Source organism: Myotis myotis, unplaced genomic scaffold (assembly GCF_014108235.1).
Source record: "Myotis myotis isolate mMyoMyo1 unplaced genomic scaffold, mMyoMyo1.p scaffold_m19_p_8, whole genome shotgun sequence".
Taxonomy (NCBI): Eukaryota; Metazoa; Chordata; class Mammalia; order Chiroptera; family Vespertilionidae; genus Myotis; species Myotis myotis.
In genome coordinates, this window is record NW_023416390.1 from 69,943,785 (window position 1) to 69,967,129 (window position 23,345).

A 23,345-nucleotide genomic window follows, 5' to 3' on the forward strand; every position below is an offset into this window, starting at 1 on the left:
AGGGAATACAATTGAAAAGACATGGTGAGCAAAGCTTTTGCACAGTGAACTGCCAAGGGAAAAAGGATGGAAACTAAGATGTGTTTCCTGGGAAATGTTAGGAAACACATGACAGGATAGTTTCATGTCATCTCACTTAATCTTTGTGACAACACTCTGAGGTAAGTATTATTTCCATCATTTTAGATTTGAGAAAAGTAAGGCTTATAGAAGTTGAGTGATTATCCAAAGAAATGCAAGTAATTAAGCCCATATCCTGCTCAGTAAGTAAGCAGGAATACTGACCCAAACAGGAAGCTATGTTTGAGATAGCATCATCACAAGGAAGCTGAAGGATGTGTTCAAAGAGAGTTTTTCTACAAGCCAATAAGTGAGTAGAATATGAGATGCTCAGTCCCTGGGAGTGGTGTGGAAGAGCAGAAATTAAAAGTAAACCTGGGGGAGGTGGGGGGAAAGATTAACCAAAGAACTTATATGCATACTAGAGGCCCGGTGCACAAAATTCGTGCATGGCAGGGAGGTTGTCCCTCAGCCCAGCCTGCACCCTCTCCAATCGGGGACCCCTCAGATTGCAGGGGCGGCCTGGGTGAGGGGCTGGGGCATTTTGCAGGCCAGCCACACCCCCATGGGATGAAGGTCCCCTCTTGGGGGGATGTGGCCAGCCTGGGTGAGGGGCTGAGGGCTGTTTTTAGGCTGGCCACGTCCCCCAGTGGGGACCCACGCCCCTCAGTGGGGACCCCCCCGATGGTGGCATGATCAGGCTGGGTGAGGGGCTGAGAGTTATTTTCAGGCCCCTTCTTCAGCAGCTGGCCAGGGCAGGTGGGAAGCTTGGGTCGCCTTGACGACCCAAGCCTCCCGTGTGCTGGGCTGGCTCTGTGGCTGCCGCCCACAGGCCCATCCTTCACAGGCCAGCCAGGATGGGTGGGAAGCTTGGCTTCCTTCATCACCAGGGGCAACCCAAGCCCCCTACCCGCTCCAGCTGGCTCTGTGGTCGCCATATTTGCCCCACTAATTTGCATACTTATTTCTGATTGGCTGGTGAGTGTCACAAAGTGATGGTTAATTTACATATTTCTCTTTTATTCGTGTAGATATGCATAGCCCATGGACACAGACAATAGTGTGGTGAAGGCCTAGGGTGGGGGGATGGGGTTGTGAGCAGGTACCAGGTGGAGGGGGGTCAATGGGGGAGAGGAAAGGGGGACATCTGTAATACTTTACACAAAAAAGTTTAATTTTTTAAAAAAGTAAACCTGCATAAACTAAGATAGTTTAATGGAAGTCAGAGGTAAGTTAGAGTAAACTTGATGCCTGTTGTTAGTGACTCTACTTCTATTGTTTATGTTCCTAATTAAATTGCCTTCCTTTTGAGACTTATTAGAGTTTTTCTCTATTTATTTCATCAATTCTTTAAAAACCGTACTTTACTGGAAGCTGAAAGACAGAGACACAACAGTGAGCTAAAAACGAAATGGTCCCTGCCCACAAGATGTGGCTGGGGATACAAATTAATTAAACAAATATGAATCCAACAAAAGGGTGGGCGACTACCCCAATCCCTGCCGCCTGGTGTTCATACCTTTGAGTGACTCTCTTATCTATAGGTGGGACCTGTGACTCTTCATCAAGAAGCAGCAATTCAGGGGACATAGTGAGGTAGAAAAATTGAGAAAAGGAAAATGAACTCAAACCTAGATGTTTGATATTAAGCAATAGCCAAGGAAGACCGAGTTGCTGACATATTCCGTTAGGAGTGAGGCATTGAATGGATTTAAACCCTGACAGAAATGAACCCAGAGACTGGGAAAGATGAGAAATTTGGGTTTCATCAACATGAACATTGAATTTATTCAAAGGAAATGAAAAGAAGAGAAACAGAAGAAAACAACAGCTCTTTATAGATACTGTTTATACCATATTTCCCTGCCAATTCAGATTACTCCAGAGCAGGACAATAACATAATTTTCTATTTCACATGCCACTGAAGTCTAATATCTAGATGCGACAGTGATATCATTGAATTCAGTGATCAAAGCAATTACTTGAAGGAAATATTCATCAAAAAAACTAAACAAATTACGAATACAACTCTCTTACAGTTGTCACCATTTTAAAAGGGGGAAAAGATAGTCTGTGTTGTATGTGCTTCAAAGTCCTGGGGTCAGTGGTGGTTAATTGTTTCAGCCTGCCGCTGATTTTTCACATGGTGTTCTTCTTCCTTTGCATCTGTATTCTAACATAAAGTGTGAATAATTACCATGTTCCTTTAATCACCAGTACTATCTGTCTTCGATCTAAATGAAATTCTAAATGTCATTTCTTCTGGAAATAATTGCAACTTTTAAAAAAATTAATTGCTCGACACTTTGACTAGATAAAAAGAAATCGAATCATTTAATGGGGCATTATGACAAATGAATGACATTTTTATCTTATTAAAATTTATTTTTACCCATAACCCCTTGTGAAGTAAAAATGTCTTTAGATCTCTTCTTTAATATGTGACATTTTAAGGTTATTTTGATATTTTCATGGAAAAACAACATCAATGATATATTTTAAGCATAAGAGGCCAAGGTAATAGAACTCTTTCCATAACTAGATTAAAAATTTGAAAAACATTGTTAATTTAAATAAAATTTAAAAAAGAAAAGCATTCTATTTACTAAACTAATATGTTAGAGCAGCGGTTCTCAACCTGTGGGTTGCGACCCCTTTGGGGGTCAAATGACCCTTTCACAGGGGTCACCTAAGACCATTGGAAAATACATATATAATTATATATTGTTTTTGTGATTAATCACTATGCTTTAATTATGTTCAATTTGTAACAATGAAATTGGGGGTCACCACAACATGAGGAACTGTATTAAAGGGTCGTGGCATTAGGAAGTTTGAGAACCACTGTGTTAGAGAGATAAAGCCTTTCTTCCATATTATCTTCTAAATCAGTGGTTCTCAACCTTGGCTGCACATTAGAATCACCTGGGAATCATTTTAAAATCCTGATTTCTGGGCCTCATCCTCCAGATATTCTGTCTCTTTGTTATGGGGTGAGGCCACAACATTAGTAACAAAGAAACAGAATTTTCCAGAGGATGAGGCCCAGAAATCAAGATTTTAAAAATATTCCCAGGTGATTCTAATGTGCAGCCAAGGTTGAGAACCACTGACTTATGGAAATGTAGGTTTTTCCTGATTAGATTTTTGTTGTTTTAATAATTTTGAGAGCAACAAAACAAATGTTAATTAAGCTTTTCTTATGAGTCAGACACTGTTCTAAGCAATCACTTAATCTTCAGAATAGATATTCTCATTACCCTCATTACACAAATAGTGAAATCATAGTTTCAAGGCACTTGACAAGTAGCTTAAAATAGCTGATGAAGCCTAAATGTAGAATGACCAAGGATATTCACAAACAAATGCAAAATCACCTAAGACAGATTTAAAAAAAAATGAATCTGAAATTCTATAACAGAAATATTTCCCCAAATACTTGAACGTGGTATTTGGCTTCTGAGCTGGCAGAATGCCAAGCAAGATGACAGCCACATTCTTTATATATACAATGATTTTTTTTTCTGTCTTAAAAGCAGTTCTTTTGACTTTCTCTATTTTCTAATAATTTCTATAAGTTCCTCTTCTTCAAAATGCATGAACTGCCTGACTGGTGTGACACAGTATTGAATGTTGACCTATGAACCAGGACACAGTTCCAGATCAGGGCACATGCCAAGGTTACAGGCTCAATCTCCAGCAGGGGACATGCAGGAGGCAGCCAACCAATGATTCTCTCTCATCATTGATTTTTCTATCTCTCTCTCCCTCACCCTTCCTCTATGAAAACAATGCAATTATATCTTTTTAAAAATGCATGAACCTAAGCATCCAGTTTAGAAAACTTAGGTAAGCATTTACTCATGTAGCTTGATATCTTTACAAATGTATAGGAGGCTGTTTAAAGTCAAATAAAGAAATGATTATTTTATAAAGTAATCATTCAAACTCAAAATACATCACAAAGAACTTAGGGAAAAGTTAAATTCATTTTAAGATTTCTACCACTTGGATCATAGGAAAGGTAAAATAAAAATACAATAGAAATATCGCCTAAATGAAATCTTGGCATGAATTTTAAAACACAAACATTTTAAAGTTAATGAAGTAAAATTAAAAACCATTAAATTAGTTTATAAGTAACTATTATCTCAACAAGCTCATAAATCATTCCTGCAAACTGAATATGAACAATAACAATTAAGATGCAATCATGTAGTACTGGGACTAGAAATTTGACTCTTTTGCCATCAGAAGTTAAAAATGAAGCAGTGAGCTAAGTTACTTAGAATGAAGCTATTAACAGAACTTTGAGAAAAGGTATTGGAAGAGAGTCAATAAATAATAATAAAGGGAAGATTTTAATATTCTTTGAACATCTGAAGTTTCCTAAAAGGAATTTCAAATAACTATTATCTAATGGAAAGCATCACATATTATTGAGGCATGATATTCAGATTCCATAAGAGAAAGCCACCAGGGACACACTGAATGTGATTTTGGATGCTAAGATTTATGAAATGAAATATCCAAACTCTCCGTGATCTCCTTAAGAAGCCTTTAGTAGCAGAATCTTCTGCATAAATCTCTAAATATTTCATACACTGAATTAATTTGACTTATTCTGCAAACCCCTTACCTCTTCTCACCTAGTACTTCTCCAAAACTATAACAAAACAACTTACTCCACTTTTCTTAGCCTGTGTGAAATATGCAGTTCAACATTGGAGCAAAACCCAACATGCAAAAAAAAAAAAAAAATCACAGTCTTTTCTAAGAAGGTACAATTGCATTAAAGACTGCTTTACTTTGACAATTTATCATTCTACATTTAATAATTTAAGTCTATGTTTAGGAAAATGAACCTGACTGAGACTTAGGTTATTTCTTCCTCTTCTTTTTCCTCTTCCTTTTTCCTTTCTCCTCGCCTCCCTTCTTCTCTCTCTGTCATTCTTTCTCTCTCTTAAGGTTCCAACTTAGCACTAAATGCAATTGTATTACTGCTTTCATGGCTTCAAAAAATGTGTTTAATCAGGCAAAAAGTTGTAATATTACAGAAACCTGGGACATGTGGGGTACACCATGTTCATTTATGCTTAAGCAAAATTTGTAACAACAATTGGGGATAAGTTTGAATGTCTGTCATCTTATATCCTAATGTCCTCTATAACCTAATCTCAAGAAAAAGTATATTACTGAAAACCCTCATCAAATAATCATTTTTCAAAGAATCCCAAACTTCCACAGAGGTTGCTTTATTCAGAAAGTAGTAAAAAATTTATACATTTTTAAATTTTTCATAATACAATGTTTGACAGCTAAACTTTAAGAAACACGTACATAGCACTTTTTCAACTTGAGAAAAGGAAAAAGATGAACAAGTTATAGTAAAGTTTGCTACCAATTTATCTGCACTTACTGTGCTTTATTGCACCCACCTCTTCCAACAAGGGGGAGGGGAAGAAGGTTACCAAAGCCATCAGTATAATAAGTGACACACAGATTAAATCAAGTCGGTTTCAGATTCTGAGTTACTCTTACTAGCAATCCCCTCATTGCAATGCTTCACTTTCATCGTTTGAGAATCAGAGAGTTTAAAATCTGAAAAAAAAAACACCTTAGAGACCCCCCAGGCCTAGTCCTTTATGTCCCCTCACCCCCTGAGCAAAGACCTGGTGAGGTGAAGTGACCTATATTTGTAATCTTGTTCTACGGGAACAGTCAATGATTCATCTTTGTCTTTAAGATAAAATAAAAATTCTTTACTTGGAATGCAGAGATTTCAATGCCCTGGCCTCTGACGGGGCACCCTGACCAGAACACCCCACCACGACCCGATCCGCTTCGGTCTGACCCAGAGTCAGAAGGCTTTCTCCAGTCAGCGCAGATACTGTCTCCTCATCAAAAATTTCTCTAGCCTCTCTTTCTTTTCACTCCTCAAACTGAACAGTAAGTTCCAGAACAGAGGGGGTCATTTACACCTCTCTCCCCAAATATATCGCATACTGCTTTGCCTACAGTAGATGCTCAGTAAGTATTTTTAGTTAATAAATGAAATAAGTGATTACTAACTTAGCACCCTTTTGTGTAAACATCAAATTAATCTTTGATTCTCCATTCTTGCCCATCTATCCAAACTTTTCTGTCTGTCCTCTCAATTCAATTTCCTAGTAACTGTGTCCTGGTTTCTTCATCTCATTTGCATTACCATATTTTAGATAATGAGCAGCTCACTTCTGTAAGATTGCAAATATCCCTTAACTAACATTCACATTTCTATTCATGAAAGTCCTTTAGTGTGCTGCAACCTATCTGTCAGAATCGATCCGGAATCCTACAACTTCTTATCACCTCTCTGCTACCCCTTTGCTTTGAGTTGTCATTCTTTGCCCGCTTCCCATAACAGTTCCCCAGCAGCTCTTCCAAAGCCCACCCTTACCCTCATACAGCCTATTCCCAACAAAGTCACCAGAGCGATCATTAAAAGTTGTTATGTCATGTCACTTGTGTGGTAAAATGGGCTATAGATGCCACGTCTTTATATTGCCTTATAAGGGCCTGCATTTCTGGAGCCCTTTCTCTCTCCAATTTCATCTACTAATCTATAGCTTGGCTTGATCAATCTGTTTCAGCCATGGGGGCCTCCTTGCTGTTCCTTAAATACTCAAGACACACTCCTGTTCCTGGACCCTTTGATAAAATATTCCCTCTGCCTGGAACGCTCTTCAACAGATAATTGCTTGGTTGTCTCCACTTACTTCATCCCTTCATCCACATTTTATTTTCCCAATGTGGGCTTTTTCCTGAATGCCTTTTTAATACTGCACATTACCAAGGATCCCACATACAGTATCCCTATGCCTACCCCCACCCCCACGTTTTCAATTGTCCATAGGAACTATCAACTTTAAACATATTATTTAATTTGCTCTTTATTATATGTATAGTTTGTTTTCCCTTGATGAAATGTAAACTCTGTGAGGGCAGAAACTTTGCTTTCTTTTTTCATTCATACCAAACACACTAAAAATTGCCTGGAAAATATCAATAAATATTTTTTAATGAGTGCAAATGTAGTATAGAGGTATTTTATAGCTTTTCTTTCAAAGATTAGAAATCTAAACTCTTCCACAATGTCCAGTGAAACCATTAACTTATTTTTATGAACAATTATAGACTTACTTATAGTTTGTTAATTATAGCCTTTACTTTTAGTTTGTTCCAAGTTTCATTCATTCATCACCAGTAACAGTGTTTCTTTCAGCCTCTAATGACAGTCATTTCTAACCAATCAATCAAATTTAGATGAGCAAATGCAAACAAGGATGGGTAACACTCTACCTTCAGGGAAATAATATCAATGTGGTAAGATTTGTTCATGGCTTCAGAGGAACATAAGTCTCCCTGTGAAGTTCTTAAGCCATTCTTCACAAAAGGGCATTAATATTGCCAACAGACCATGCAGAATGAGAAGTAAGGCTTAGGAAACAGAAACACAATTGTTCCAGTTCAAGTCAATATTAGGATCCAAAAAAAATAACAGTAGTTCAGGCACATCTGGGGAAAGTGGAGTTAGTACACAGGACTAGGACCAGAGAAAGCAGTAGATATAAACTATAACAAGAGGCCTCCCAATAAACCAAACTGAAAAATGAGACAAAGAACAAGGTGAGTCTAAATTCAGGCCGTTGGAAACCAGCACATTTGTAGGAAATGTAAAGGCATGGCTACGTGAAGGGAGGAGATTCAAAGGTGCTAATAACAACTGAAAGTCTTGAAAACCGACAAAATAGGATGCTTCAGCCCATAAATTGTACATTTATCCCTTGATGCCCGCAACCAGTCCATATGACTGTTGTAAGACTTGGCATAGCCATAGTATTAGAATGACAAGCAGAATACTACTAACTCAAATTTAGTAAAGTTCAGTTCCTATTTTCTAAAAAATATTCATCTATTCACAATTTCTCTACTCTGTCCCATCAAGTGATCTAATACTACTTTGGAAAGCAGTTTGAAGTGGTATCACAAGGTTCCATCCCTTTTCCTCTTATTTGCCCACTCATCTGTAAATACTGCTAAGAGTTCTTCAACTGTTTGTTATATATTCTATTACATCAAGTCTTACTCAATACGAGGCTTGTACAAATATGTACAGTGAGCTAACAGTATGATAAGCATACTATTATTAAAAAGTGCTTCCTGACATCATGCGTTTTAGTTAATAAAAATTATTTCCAGAATAATGTGTTGTCCTTACAAGAACTAAGGCAATATTTTCTTGATGTGAAAGATTTATTAACAAATAAAATCTTTGAAAATGTCCTGCATGTACTTTCTTGAAATATATTATTTTTGAAATATTGGTTTATGATATTTTGAGAAAATATTGACATTAAAAGCACAACAAGAGAATACATCTGAATTTAGGACTTTAGAAATATTTGCCATGTAAATTAAAATACTTATGAAGAGGCCAGGTCAGTGTTGCTCAGTGGTTGAGCATTGACCCATGAACCAAGAGGTCACTGGTTCAATTCCAGTCAAGGTACATAACTGGGTTGGGGACTCAATCCCCAGTATGGGGTGTGCAGTAGGCAGCCAATCAATGATGTTTCTCTTACATTGGATGTTTCTATCTCTCTATCCCTCACCCTTCCTCTCTCTCTAAAAATAAATATAAACATATTAAAACAATCCTTATGAAGAATTTTTTAAGTTGTCTGCAACTAGTTTTCATTGGATATATTTGGTCTTTGTATGAACATATGGAAATTCATATTTAACTTGACAGTATTTTGCAAATCATATCCCTTCAGAATAACTTGCAAAGTAGAAACACTTCCATATGTTACAAAATGGTTTGTCTATTATGCTGAGAATAAAGAAAGAACTATATATTCAATAGCAAAAATTTAAAGATATTTTCTGTCCGGCCAGCATGGTTCAATGGTTAAGCATCTACCCATGCACCAGGAGGTCATTAGTTTGATTCCTGGTCAAGGCACATCCCTGGATTGCAGCCTCGATTCCCAGTAGAGGGCATGCAGAAGGCAACGAATTGATGATTTTGTCTCGTCATTGATGTTGCTAACCCTCTCTCCCTCTTCCTTCCTCTCTCTGAAATCAATAATAATAATAATACAATTTAAAAATAAAAATATTGTCCTAGGCATCATGGATTATGGAAGTAAAAAAGATCAAAAGGACAATGTCCCTGTACTCAGGAAATTTATAATTAATTTATTATCAATTTTTCAAGCAAGCCCTTTAAAAATAAAGAGTTAACTGGCTGTTTTTTTGCCTAAGTTGCCATGGCTTGTGCTAAATGTTCTATGAGCTTGACCAAAGCTGATTAAGAGGGATTGGTGTGGGAACCAAGGCAATCTATCTATCCATGAACTGGTCTTAATGAAGATAGTTCTCAACTCTACAGAAAAAGATAATTCCATTCAATTAAATCCTCTCTTTGGAGTAAAAAGTGAACAAGGAAAAAATGAGTAAGATGTGTTTAGACCTTTTTTCTGAGCAATGTTTTATACATGTTCTTGTGGTGTGTGAAGTTAGCCTGCCCGGGCCATGGAAGCTCCGGGACCCAGTGGTGAGTCTGTGTACGATGAGTAGTTACTATGAAGTTCTCCATGCTGCCCACACCACATGATACATACAGCACCGGATTTACTCAACAAGAATAAATAAAAGTTTAGCAATAATAGCTCTTCATAGTTAATATTTAAAAAAACCTGCAGATTTCAAAGGTCACTTTAGGGATAAAACTTGAAGCAATTAAAACAATACTTGAAGCTCTTTGAAAAGTTTTACTTCTTGTGTCTTAAAGGTTCAATGGTCTCATATATCTTCACAGACACTAGATTGTAATTTCATAAGAGGAAATAATTTTTGAGGTTTCAAAGGATTCAGCTTTCCCAAATTAATAATTATGTTATCGTTTTCTAAGAGAAGTGATTTTTAAGCAACTGTGGTTTTATCTTTTTATAATGATAATTACTGTTTCAACTTTCTTTTAAAAGCCACTTTATCTCTTGAAAAGCTCAGATTATTTTCTATATTTTTTAACTCTGATCACTCCTTAGTGCATAAACTTTATTTTTATGATCACAGCTTAAATTCATCAAATGTGACAGTTATCTGGACAATTTTTCATAGTAAAAATTGTCACACCAAGAAAATGAGGGATCCTTTCAGAGTTATTGATCTGAAATGGTTTCCAAATGAAAATAGGTGTAGGTTATATGTCATGATTCCATAGATGTGTTTTCTTCAATCAACTTGTCTTCTTTTAGAAACCTTATAGTGAGAATCTGGGGACTAGGTGCTATGACAGGTATAACCCACTTCATGAGTGTGGCTTTGAAACTAAGTGAGAGCATGAAACAAAATCAATGTTACCACTGTTTATCATTTTAAAATATTGTGGAATGGAGATAAAGAGCAATTTTTCTATAAAAGGCAGACCGTTACAAGTTAATTCAATAACTCAGATTCCATAAAAATTTTAGTGAAGAGTATAAGAAGGAAAAGATCACTTGACATATCCCTTTAAGACATGTCATTTAAGCCCTAGCCAATTTGGCTCAGAGAATAGAGCATCAGCTCTCAGACTGAAAGTCAATGGAAAAAATATCCTCAGGTGAGGATTAACATAAAGAAAAAAAAACACGTCATTTAAGTAAATCTTTATACTTCCTTAAATTTATGAAACTAATTAAGGGGAGTCTCTCTCATAGACAACAATTTCAGCTTTCAGAGTTACAGAGTGAATTTATTCACTTAGTTAACATGGCATTCCAATTTGCAAGAAATTAGTATCTATAAGTCTCCCTACTGCCATGCTCAAGATTTTCCGAAGCAGCTCTGAGAGTTGCTTATCCCTCCACTGCTCTCGCGGCAGTGTCTGGGGGTTCACCTAGCATTTATTAAAGTGTTTCCTGTGGCGTATGTCTAACTTTGTGTTACCAATTATTTAAATGATTTATTTAACTATTGAAATGGTATATCTCCAAATAGAGTGTAAGATTTTTAAAATCATAAGCAACATCTTATATTTATTTGCATCTATGAAAATATGTTTTATAAAAATATTTGTTGGTTATATTTGATACATCTTCTTAATTCACTCAGGATTATTTTCCTTACATGACAAAGCAATGATCACCTTAGAAAAGACACTTTTGTTGGAGTAAGGTAAAATGGAGGTTTCACCATGTTTCATTCCTGAGATTAGAAAGTTATATAGATATATTGTAGGTCCTCATTATTTGATGACAAAATATTAGAAAAAAATCAATTTAAAATAAATCAAATGTAAACCAGTAACCATACTTTCATAGTAATTAATAAATTTAAAAAATCAAATATTTGATTGAGATGCTCCTGAAAAAGAGTCTAGGCCCTGGCTGGGTATCCCAGTTGGTTAGAATGCCATCCCAATACACCAAGGTTGCAGGTTTGATCCTTTATCTGGGAATATACAAGAATCAACCAATAAATGCATAAATAAGTAGAACCACAGATAGATGTTTCTCTTTCTCTCAAATAAATAAATTTTTTAAAAGAATAACTTTAAAAAAATAAAAAGAGTTTAACATTATATAAAATTTTAAACTTATAATTTTGATAATATATAGATTAAAATTATAATATGCTAGTTATTAAAAAGAATAAATAATAAATCTAGTTTTGATTTTTTAAAATTTTGTTTTATTGCTTAAAGTATTACAAAGAGTAGTACATATGTCTCCTTTTTTTTCCCCTTGACCTTCCCCCGGCCTCCCCTATCCGCCAGTGTCTTGTGTCCATTGGTTATGCTTAAATGTATGCATACAAGTCCTTCTGATTTTTGATTTTTACTATCATTATATTTTGAAAAATATAATGATAGTGAAATACAAGCTCTTCTTTTATTACATTTAACTTTTTCAGCATGACAGTAAAGACGATGATTTCTACAAAAATTTTTGAAGCATTCATCGTTTCCTCTTAATCCCTGATGTCGAGTCATTTATTTTTGAAGTATCATGTCTAATTTCCTCTACTTCATCTGTTAATGGTTCTCACTCTGCCAGATTCTCATTGTTCATGATTTTGTGATTCAGCAATTCTTTATAGTATCACTTGCGTCATGAAATCCTGAATCTCTTAAAATATTTTACTTTACAATCCATTTCACCATGTTGTCATTGTGTTATCTGGTATTTATAACATTCATCAAGAAACCAAGCATTTTTTATAGTAATCCATAGAGATAGATGCTGATACTAACTGAAGAAAGGTGTCAAGTAAGAGCTAATTTTATAAGTGCGTATTTCATTAGTGAATATTTCCTATTGTGACAATCTTTGCTTTCCTATGTTACCATGTATCTTTGGGGACTGGAGTAATGCCTTGTTAACCAGGAACTCTAACAATTTACAACCAAATGAAAATCACTGTTAAAAAGTAAGCAAGCAAGTGGTAAAAGTAGAAATGGAAATTGGTGTCCTCTATAAATGTTTATTGTTGAAATCATGACTATGGATGATATGCTCTTGGGCCAAAGGACCAAGGGTAGAGGCACTTAGAGAATCCTTGTAAAATATAGATTAGTCACACACATTGGAACAGAAGCAAGAGAAAATGGTACATTGGAAGCTTAGGTCTGTGGGAGGTAAACATCAATGACACAGGAGATTTCCAAGTATATCTAACATGGCTGAGAGGTTAAGAATCTGTGGCTGAGAAGTTGTCCACGATAATACTGGACACATAACTCCATCACGGGTTCAATAGGCAGAACAGATGCCTTGAGAAGTCTGTGTCATATTTCAACTAGAGATTCTGTGAAAACTGTCACTTCAAAATTTCCCGATATAGGCCTATCCCATTTGAAAGTATCTGGCTGGGCGTCTTGTGAATTCAAACACCTTGCTACTGCCACCTACACTGCTTTGTTCTCTCTTTAACGAGGAGGACTTATGCAGATACCAGACGAGGATGTGATCATTAGTAAGTCAGAAAGGATCCCTGAGAATCCAAAACAAGGTTTAAATTATAGGTAAGTGTGGGACCATGGCACTCTCCAGCATTGCCTGGAGAAGTATGTGGGATCAAATACATCAAATGAGCATTGCTCCGAATAAACGTGCTTTAGACGTTCTCACCCCGTAACCTTAATTGTAAAGTTGGACCAAGCAGGGCATAAGCTTATCTTTTATTATTAAATCTTCTTGCTAAAATGTTGGTGCTTACTTTTATAGTATCTTAGGCTTGTCTAAATGTTGTTTATTGTGCCTTCTTTTCTTCTTCTTCAAGTTGCCAAATAATAATAATACTAAACTACCTTTCTGAGTTCTAAGATTTGCCCTAGCCACACACGGAAGTCAGACAGCCGATTTGGCTGGGCCTTTTTAACCTGCAAATTGCTTATTACAATAAAGGAGATGACTCAAGCTCTTAATGAAGTTTGAAAAATGTCATCTCTATTTAAAGCCTTCAATCAAACACCTCCAGATGATTATGGAAATGTGTTGGCATGGTTTGAAATTCCAGCATTTTCATCAAAATTGTCATTAGGTCCCATTCTTGGGCACTCAGAAAGTTTTTTTAAAATTCCAGGAGAAATGAGTATCTCAAGAGATCGAATTAGTACCTGGGAACATTGGAAAGTTTGTTACACCAGCATGAAAAGTGAGGAACAGCAGTTCTTTGGTATATGTGATGCCATTGGACAGGGCAAAAAAGTAAGTGATAGAAGGAATCTTAATAGCTCATATGATCCATTCCTGTATTCATGCTAGAGTCTCTCTAAAAATAGAGGCTTGGGGGTTGGGGGTGGCAGGGGGGTGGGGAGGTTCGCCAGTGTGAGTTAGTGGTTGAGAGTTGACCCAGGAACCAGAAGGTCATGGTTCGATTCCTGATCAGGGCACATGCCCAGATTGTGGGCTAGATCCCCAGTAGAGGCGTGCAGGAGGCAGCCAATCAATGATTCTCTCTCATCATTGATGTTTCTATCTTTTTCTCCCTGTCCCTTCCTCTCTGAAATAAAAAAAAATCTTAAAATAAATAAATAAAAATAAAAAGGTGGGGGGAAGATGGTGTGATCTTGAATTGAAGTCTATGGACACTTACAGAATAATCTCTTTATGGAATTCAGAAATATTTGAAGTCACTAAAATCAAAAGTATTGACTTAAAGTGCACCAGAAACACAACATTAATCAAGGTAAAAAGACAATTTCAAAGGTATTTAGGCACTTTATTTAGTGATACATTTTTATTGTCAAATTTTTATAATTGAGAGTATTCCCCTTCATATCTCAGAGCAATAATTACTAACTTTATAGACTAAAAAGATGTCAGCCCTCAAGGAAAAAAAGAACGAGATGCTATTTACTCACGATTAGTCTTAATTTAGTATAATTCTTAGCTACATACAAGGGTTAGCATATGACACTGGAATGAGAAAAAGGGATGATAAACTAGGAAAAGGTCAAATTCCAGTTGAGACTAACAGCTTGAGTTATGATGCTTAATGCAGTGGATTGACTCTGACCTCTATTAATTCTCTTTATTGGCAAAATGTTCTTGGAAGAAGTCTTAGGTCATAGGTTTTGAACAATGGCCAACATGCATATTTAAACAAAACAAAAACAAAACAAAAAAGGAAGTGAAATATCTTGGTAGAGATGTAATTTACCAGTTGTTAATGGAAACATCATTTAAAAGATATTTCAAAATTATATACTGAATATTACGCTTTTATAGTGCAGGGTTACACATCTTGGGTCCGCTCTCTACACCAGGTGGCCACAATGCCCTCTTGCCCAGCCTTGACGAACACGTGTGCATGCCGTGTAACCATGCACCTAGAATACCTCCCACTAATTCCCACTTCACCTTGCTCTACCTCTTTATTGAAGGCTTTGACTACACAACTATTGTACTATAAATATATAGCCAAATGAAAGAAAAATAATGTGTGTGTATGTGTGTGTGTGTGTGTGTGTGTATGTACTTTAAAATTACTTGTTAAGGAATGAAAGATTCAACCAGGAAAAGAAATGTTATTTGAATACTACTTATTTGAAATAATATGTTTAGCCACTAGATGTCACCCTTTTTTAAGCAACAAAATTTGCAACGGCAATATCAGTTACATTCCCTATAGGGTATAAGTTGGTACCACTGGAATTAGCCATTCTGACATCACATCAAAGAAGCTTTAACACATAAATAAACAACAACAACTAGGATTTCCTGTAAGGCGGGCTTTGTGAGTCAAGCCTGATTTGGGTCTTGTCAGTCTCCACAGCCAAATAGTTGAAATGCAACAATAGTTAATAAAGTATAATTTTCAAAAAAGTTAAAAGCACGACTCTTATACAAATATAAAATGAATACACATAAATATCTCATTCAACTCATTAATCATGGAGGAAACCAGTAAGATGTAAGAGAGAATCAAGGAGTGGAAACTTAGACCATCAGGCTGTCAAAGACCTGCGGAAATGAACGTGGCCTTAGGCACAAAACTGCATAACGTCCTAAAGATCAGAAAATGTGATGCTTGGGGCTATGTTTTCTGCTTGAGAGAACTGATCTCTGTTACACAAAAGTTTACAAGTTAAAAATGCAAGTTCTTAGCCTACATGCGTGGATCACATACAACGCTTAAGTGGCCGTGCTTAGTACTTTACATGCATCATCCCATTTTATTCTCACAGTAATTTGAGGTAGATGCTGACACTGACTTTAGTTTGAGGCTAGCACAGAATGTCAAGGACCATTCTTCAGGTCACGGACCAGCAAGTGGTCAAGCTAGCATATGAATCTGGCCTGCCTAGTATGGTCTTTCTCCTGGGAACATGGACTTAGCTATTACAGCATCAAGAGAATGTTGGGATTCTACAACTTGAGACACATGTGAGCATACTACAACCCCTTCACCCTCTCCTGCTCCTCATTCATAAAGGACAAATAACAATGAAGAAGTCTCAAGTGTAATAGATTGATGTTGTAAGCCCAGATCTTAACTGTTAACACTTGCATTCTATAGAATTGTGTAGATTAATTATCACACCCCCTCTGCCACTCCCAATGCTTGCTCTTTGGGATGATATAATATGTCAGATCTTCTATTACAATTTAAATAAGTGGAGAGTAGAAAGTGTTCAGAGTGATGGATCTTCACCCAAAAGCCAGCAATATATTATATACCAGCAAACAAGTATGCTAGATAAAATGTTATCCATGAGGTCTGCTAAAATTGAAAAGAGGCCTTTTGCCCTAGCTGGTTTGGCTCAGTGGATAGAGCGTTGGCCTGTGGACTGAAGGATCCCAGGTTTGATTCTGGTCAAGGGCACATGCCTGGGTTGTGAGCTCAATCCCCAGTAGGGGGCATACAGGTGGCAGCCAATCAATAATTCTCTCTCATCATTGATGTTTCTATTTCTCCCTCTCCGTTCCTCTCTGAAATCAATAAAATGTTTTAAAAAAGAAAAGAGACCTTTTATAATATGCACTAAAGGCCCAGTGCATGAAAATTGTGCACTCAGGGGCGGGGGGTGTCCCTCAGCACGGCCTGTGTCCTCTTGCAGTTCAAGAACCCTTGGGGGATGTCTGACTGATGGCGTAGGCCCACTCCCTGCCATCAGCTGGACATTCTTAGTGCTGCTGCGGAGGCAGGAGTGGCTCTCGCCACTGCTGCTGCACTCAGCCCTTTCCCTGTGGGAGCACACTGACCACCAGAGAGCAGCTCCTATGTTGAGTGTCTGCTCCCTGATGGTCAGTGCGCATTATAGCGACTGGTCATTCTACCGTTTGGTCAATTTGCATATTAGCCTTCTTTATATAGGGTGATATTCTTATAATATATGGCTTATATTCTTTTCAGAGAATTTGGGAAACAGGGAGAAATCTAATGAACTGACAATCATTAGAAGAAGAAGTCTGCCTGACAAAATACCTGTCTAGAGAAACTCTATTTAATTTTAAAACTTTAAAATTTTGAAGAAATTTATATATAATCAAATGAATTATAGAAAATTATCTTAAATTTCTAGGATTCATATACACAGAACCTCAGAAATATGATGTGCTCCAAGCTTTATTATAATTCAACTTCAATTCTTGAAAAGATTATATCACTCAGCCAGTAGCTGGGAAGATTTAGAAAACTAATCAAATATTATTATATGACTTATTTACTAGAGCCAGTCTCCTTATCACCCATACTCTGATACAACTGTGAAAGGTGTGTGTGTGTGTGTGTGTGTGTTTGTCTCCAAGGATATTATTTATTCATCTCTATACAGATAAAAGTAGAGGAAACACTGTGAGGTCCCCAGTCAAATAAAAATGTGTCTGTGTGTTGGTGTATCACATTTGCATTTACACTTGCTCTAAAAAATGAAGAAAGTTATATAAAATTTTTAAAAAGCTCTGCTTTTATGTAGGCAGTCTGTTGCCTAGTGCTCAGCTTCTTCATTTTTCATGGGTTATAAAATCTTTTAGGACAGAAGACATTCCTTACAAGATCATCATATTATGTTTCTAGCTTTAGAGGTAGATGTGATTTTAGTAATAAAACACCACATTTAAGGCTCTATTTTGCACATCTCTTGTTGCCTTTGATTTATTCTTTGATGTGAGAAATCAGAACTTTTTTAAAGTCTAATTTTTGAAAAAAATTGAGTAGTCTCTTTTCATTAAACCATCTGCTCTACATGCTTACAGTGACTCACTACTATTACAGAAGCTCCCTTTTTGTGATTACATTTCTTGTTCAACCAATTGAGCTCTTTGGGAAGCATTTATTTCTGATAAAGCACATCATTGTTAATATAGTAGTCAAATGATTATAATCAATCCAGATTCTTAATGGATAGCATCTTAAAGAATTTATGTAAATTTAATATATTATTAATGCAAATTAGTGTATTTAACACCAAAGAAGAATCTAAAGATGGTACTCACGCAGGTTTAATTGTATGGGCATGCTTTTCATGGACAAAGGCACCAGCGAGACCTCCAGCTCCTGAATTTAAATACTGGATTGAAAATAAATTAAGTTATATGGGTTTATCTGAATATATGACAAAGATAAACAATGTAATCTTTTTCTTATTGTTGTTAAGAAACCAACTTTTGACCAGTTCAATACGTGTGATTATTTGAACATTCATAATAAAATAAAATTTGGGTTACCTTGTTCAAAGAAAAACAAATGAAATGTGGAAGTGTTAATTGAGAATAAATAGCTATTACTTTTTTGGCTAAATTTTGCCCCAACTAATAGATAACAGTTCCACTGAAGTCAATCTAATTTCAAAGCTCATTAGTTTCAATTATTTTGTCACAAAAATATTTAAGTAATAATAAAAGTATCATATTTTAAAAACACCTAGATTAAAAATAGTTCCATTTCTATGCTCCCTGTCCATTAAATTGTCTTCAAATATCAAATGCAACTTGATTCCATAAGAATTATCTTACACATGTAGAAATTTCACAACATATTAAAAAAACCCCACCAAAACTAAAAACTCAATCAATTTGAATTAATTTTTAAGTGTGAAGTGTTGTTATTTTTCCCATAATCTCCTGACTTTCTATAGCAGCCAGGGAATTGAAGCAATAAGTACTCTATAGTAGATGAAAACACCAGAATTTAATTATCATACTATAAGATTGGATGACTATAATTAACTAAAATCAGAAAATATACTAATAAAATGGAGAAAAGTAGTTCAAATAGCTAAAATTGGTCAACTTTCCAGTGTTTTAATTAGGTTAATGTTAATAGGGAATAAAAGGATATAAATATATTAACTAATTTGTACCTTATAGGAGCACCAGCAGGCAAAGTCAACTCCCCAGTCATGTAAGTGGAGTTCAACATTTCCAACTGCATGCGCTAGATCAAAGCCAACAAAACAACCCTGGGGGAGAACATAATAACAAGTTTTAAATTTGCTTAATGGTTAGAAATAGTCCGTACACATATCTTTAAGAAAATCTTTGACAAAGAGATCAACCAAAGGACTTGTATGCACGCATATAAGCATAACCCATGGACACAAACAGTAGTGGGGTGAGGGCATGTGCTGGGGGTGGGAATGGCTGGGAAGAGGTCAATGGGGGAAAAAAGAGACATATGTAATACTTTAAACAATAAAGAATTTTAAAAAATTAAAAAGACCAATAAGAGATTGTTCTCAGATAAAAAGAAAAGAAAAAAGAAAAAAAAAATCTTTGACAAGCTAATATAACAGAAATTTGGTTCATCCTTTGGTGCAGTGGTTCACTAAGAGTGAATCACAAACTCCTGGGCATTCCCAAAACACTTTTAGGTCAGAACAATTTTCATAAAGCAAGACATTCTTTGCCTTCTCCACTGTGTTGATATTTGCAATGATAATGCAAAAGCGGTGATGGGCAAAACTGCTGGCACCTTAGCATAAATAAATGAAGGCAGGGGCCCCAAACTGTACTGGTTGTCACTGCACATCAAAGCCATCCAGTTACAGGGTGGGGGAGAAAGATCATCCTACTTTAAAATATCCTTGATAAATCTGTAGAGATGATGAATTTGTATTAAATCTCAAAATTTTCATATTTGGAGGTTTAATGTGGGAAGTATACTTAAAACATTCGACCACATTCTGAAGTATGATGGTTCTTTCAGAGTAATGCACGTATGTGATTATTTGAGTTGCGATCTGAACAAGCCACTTTTACTCAATGAAGACTCTCACTCCCCCACCCATGGAAGAGAAACCGTTAGACAATATTATAAATGTGTGAGTCTGTCAATTCAAGAAAAACAACTCATAGTATTTGTTTCTATTTTTTTAAGTAGTTTCTAAGAGAAATTAAAATTTTAAAAAGCTTGTGCTCACTTCTATGAATATGACCCCTTCCCAGTATTTAAAGATATTTCTCCTGAGCTTAATAGTGATATATAATTTTAAAATAATACATAATGAAATATGTAAGTAATTGGAAAATATCCATAGCTCAGTGAAAATATTCATAGCTCAGTGAACCAAATGGCCAATCTTGATGTTACATGTCATGGATAAAAAGTCCATTCAAAATGCAAAATCAACCAATGGATTTTACTGTAACAAAGTACAGACAGTTCAGTAATTTTGTTTCACGTACTGCACTACAACTACCAAGAAGTTCTCACTTGTCAAATTCGTGTGCAGTATCAAAAAATATGCAGTTAAACTACTCCTGCTTTTTCTGACTATATGTCTGCACGAGGAACAATTTTCTTCCTATTCTTCACACACAAAAAAAATTGAATGCAGAAGCAAATTACACACATACACACAAAAAGCTGTCTTCTATTAAACCAAACAGTAAAGGAATTTGCCAAATGTAAAACTTTTTTTGCTTATTTCAGAAAATAAAGGGTTTTTTTCCTTAATCATATATAATTTTTGTTAATATGTAATGGGTTTGATATTGCTATTCTAAAGTAAATTTAAAAATAAATAAATATATTTTAAAATTGTTTTAATTACAAATACAATAAATAGAAAGAGATGTAAACATAGCATAAAAATCTTTTAGAGAACTATTGCTGTAGAGTATCCTACTAAATTGAAGACATTAATGGACGTTTTTAGTTTATCACTTAATCCCACATCATGCCCACATGTACTTTAATCAGTTCAAGTGTACACATGTTGTGGTAAATTGCCTTAACAGTTCCAATTCTTTGTCCCTTCTTGTCATTTGCCATGTAATTTTTCAGTTCCTTCCACTGCAGGCAGGGTTCTATTCTCTGAAACTTGGATCTGCCAGATGAGTTGTTTTGACCAGTGGAATGTTAGCACATGTACTACAAGTAGAATCCTTAAAGCACTTGAGTGGTTAGGCTTGCTCTCTCTTGCCCTCTGCCATCTATGAGAAGGACTAGCTTGGCCAATCTGCTAGCCCAGGTGGAAGATGAAAAAATGTCCATCAGAATCAATCTTAATGAGCTCAGCTTGGTTCTGCTGGTCTCCCCACTCTCCTTTCTTTAGCCAGAGAAACCTGCGTGAGCTCAGCTGAGACTAGCAGAATTCCTAAAGCCAAGTCCTGCTCTAATCAGCTGACACAAAGGTGACTGTGGGAGCTGAGAACCATGTATCCCAAGATCTGCCTCAGTGGTATGCAGATTACTTTGAGGCAACTTTAGCAGCAGGCTCCAGAGAAACTTCTGTCCCTCCCTTTAACTACCTAAAAAACAACTTGAATTAGGGACCTCGGCCATAATAAGAGGCTATCAGAGATAACTTATTTTGGCTTCTCTGTAGGGCAGGACAAGCTTCTATTTACTAAACATCTGTTCTTCTTGTCATCCTGCAATGATCCTTTGACACTTCCCAGGTGCGTTACCTCATCCCTAGACCAGGATGTCTTATATACACACTAGAGGCCTGGTGCACAAAAATTTGTGAACTCGGGGGGGGGGGGGGGAGGGAGGTCCCTCAGCCCAGCCTGTGCCCTCTCACAGTCTGGGACCCCTCGGGAGATAACAACCTGCTGGCTTAGGCCTGCTCCCGGGGGGCAGAGGGCAGGCCCAATCCCTAGGTGCAGCCCCTGGTCGGGCTCAGAGCAAGGCCGATTGGGGAGTTGGGGTGCTGCCCCCTGTCATGCACAGAGCAGGGCGGATCGGGAGGTTGTGATGCCACCCTCAGTCACACTCAGGGTAGGGTTGATTGGGGGGCTGGGGCACTGCCCCCTGTCACACTCAAGGCAAGGTCAATGGGGAGGTTGCGGCGCCACCCCATGTCACGCACAGAGCAGGGTCAATCAGGGGGTTGGGGCGCTGCCCCCTGTCACTCACAGAGCAGGGCCCATAAGGGGCGTTGGGGCTCCGTAGCCTGTCACGCACAGAGCAGAGTCGAACAAGGGGTTGGGGAGCTCCCCCTGTCACACACAGAGCAGGGCCCATCAGGGGGGTTGGGGCTCCATACCCTGTCACGCACAGAGCAGGGCCCATCAGGGGGTTGAGGAGCTCCCCCCTGTCACACACAGAGCAGGGCAGATCAGGGGGCTGGGGCGCCACCCTCTATCACCCACAGAGCAGGGCCAATCAGGGGGTTGGGGCGCCACCACTGTCACACTCAGGGCAGGGCCGATGGGGAGGTTATGGCTCTACCCTATCACACACAGAGCAGGGCCCGTGGGGGGGGGGGGGGCACCGCACCCTGTCACACACAGAGCCACAGGGTGATCAGGGGGTTAGGGAGCTCCCCCCTATCAGGCACAGAGCAGGGCTGATCAGTGGGTTGGGGCACCTTCCCCTGTCATGAACAGAGCAGGGCGGATAGGGAGGTTGTGGCCCCGCCCCATCACACACAGAGCCACAGGGCGATCAGGGGGTTTGGGCGCTGCCCCCTGTCATGCTGATCCCAGTGCCGGGACGCATCTCGGCTCCGCTGATCCCGGTGCTGGGAGGCATATTACCCTTTTACTATATAGGATAGAGGCCTGGTGCATGGGTGGGGGCCGGCTGGTTTGCCCTGAAGGGTGTCCTGGATCAGGGTTGGGGTCCCCACTGGGGTGCCTGGCCAGCCTGGATGAGGGGATGATGGCTGTTTGCAGCTGGTCACACACCCTTCAGGGTGGGGGTCCCCACTGGGGTGCCTGGCCAGCCTGGGTGAGGGGCTGAGGGCTGTTTTCAGGCTGGCGGGTGACTGAAGCTCCCAACTGCTCCTTTTTTTCTTTTTTTTTTTTTTTTAATTCTGGGCCAGCTTTAGCTCTGGCTCCAGCTCTGAAGTCTCTGCTGCTGAAAGCAGGTATCTGGTTTGTTTGGGTTCTAAAATCAAAACACTGTATCAACTCCAGCTCTGAGATCCTGGCTGGCTGAAAGCAGGTTTCTGGGGTTTTGTTTAGCTTCTATATTTGTAACAATGTTTCAAACTGCAAGCTCAGAGGCTGGCAAGGCAGGCGGGGAACATTGGTTTCCTCTGTCACTGAAGCAAGCAAGCCTCATGTTAGCTTCAAGCTGCCTGGCTGTTGGCCACCATCTTGACTGGCATTTAATTTGAATATCGCCCTGATTAGCCAATGGGAAGGGTAGCGGGCGTACGGCTAATTACCATGTTTCTCTTTTATTAGATAGGATGTTCCCTTTCTATCTCTAAGCCAACTCGGCATGCGTCTTTCATGTAAGCGGAGGTCCCTTACATATGTATGTATTACTTTTGGTTTTCTCTTGCTAATCTGTCTCATATCTATTTGATTATTAATCCAGCTAGAAGAACCTTGATGGTAGAGTATTTTGT

General features: G+C 37.8%; 1 protein-coding gene across 3 annotated transcripts in view; it reads right to left on the minus strand.

The window, feature by feature from the left end:
• KYNU (kynureninase) overlaps positions 1-23,345 on the minus strand; it is a 107,203-nt gene that overhangs the window by 24,444 nt on the left and 59,414 nt on the right. For all 3 annotated transcript variants that reach the window (XM_036320768.1, XM_036320769.1, XM_036320770.1), the window contains 2 exons: positions 18,900-18,998; positions 18,034-18,107 (listed from right to left, as the gene is read on the minus strand). In XM_036320768.1, the coding sequence (XP_036176661.1) occupies positions 18,034-18,107; positions 18,900-18,998 (173 nt within the window). The remainder of the gene's footprint in view (positions 1-18,033; positions 18,108-18,899; positions 18,999-23,345) is intronic.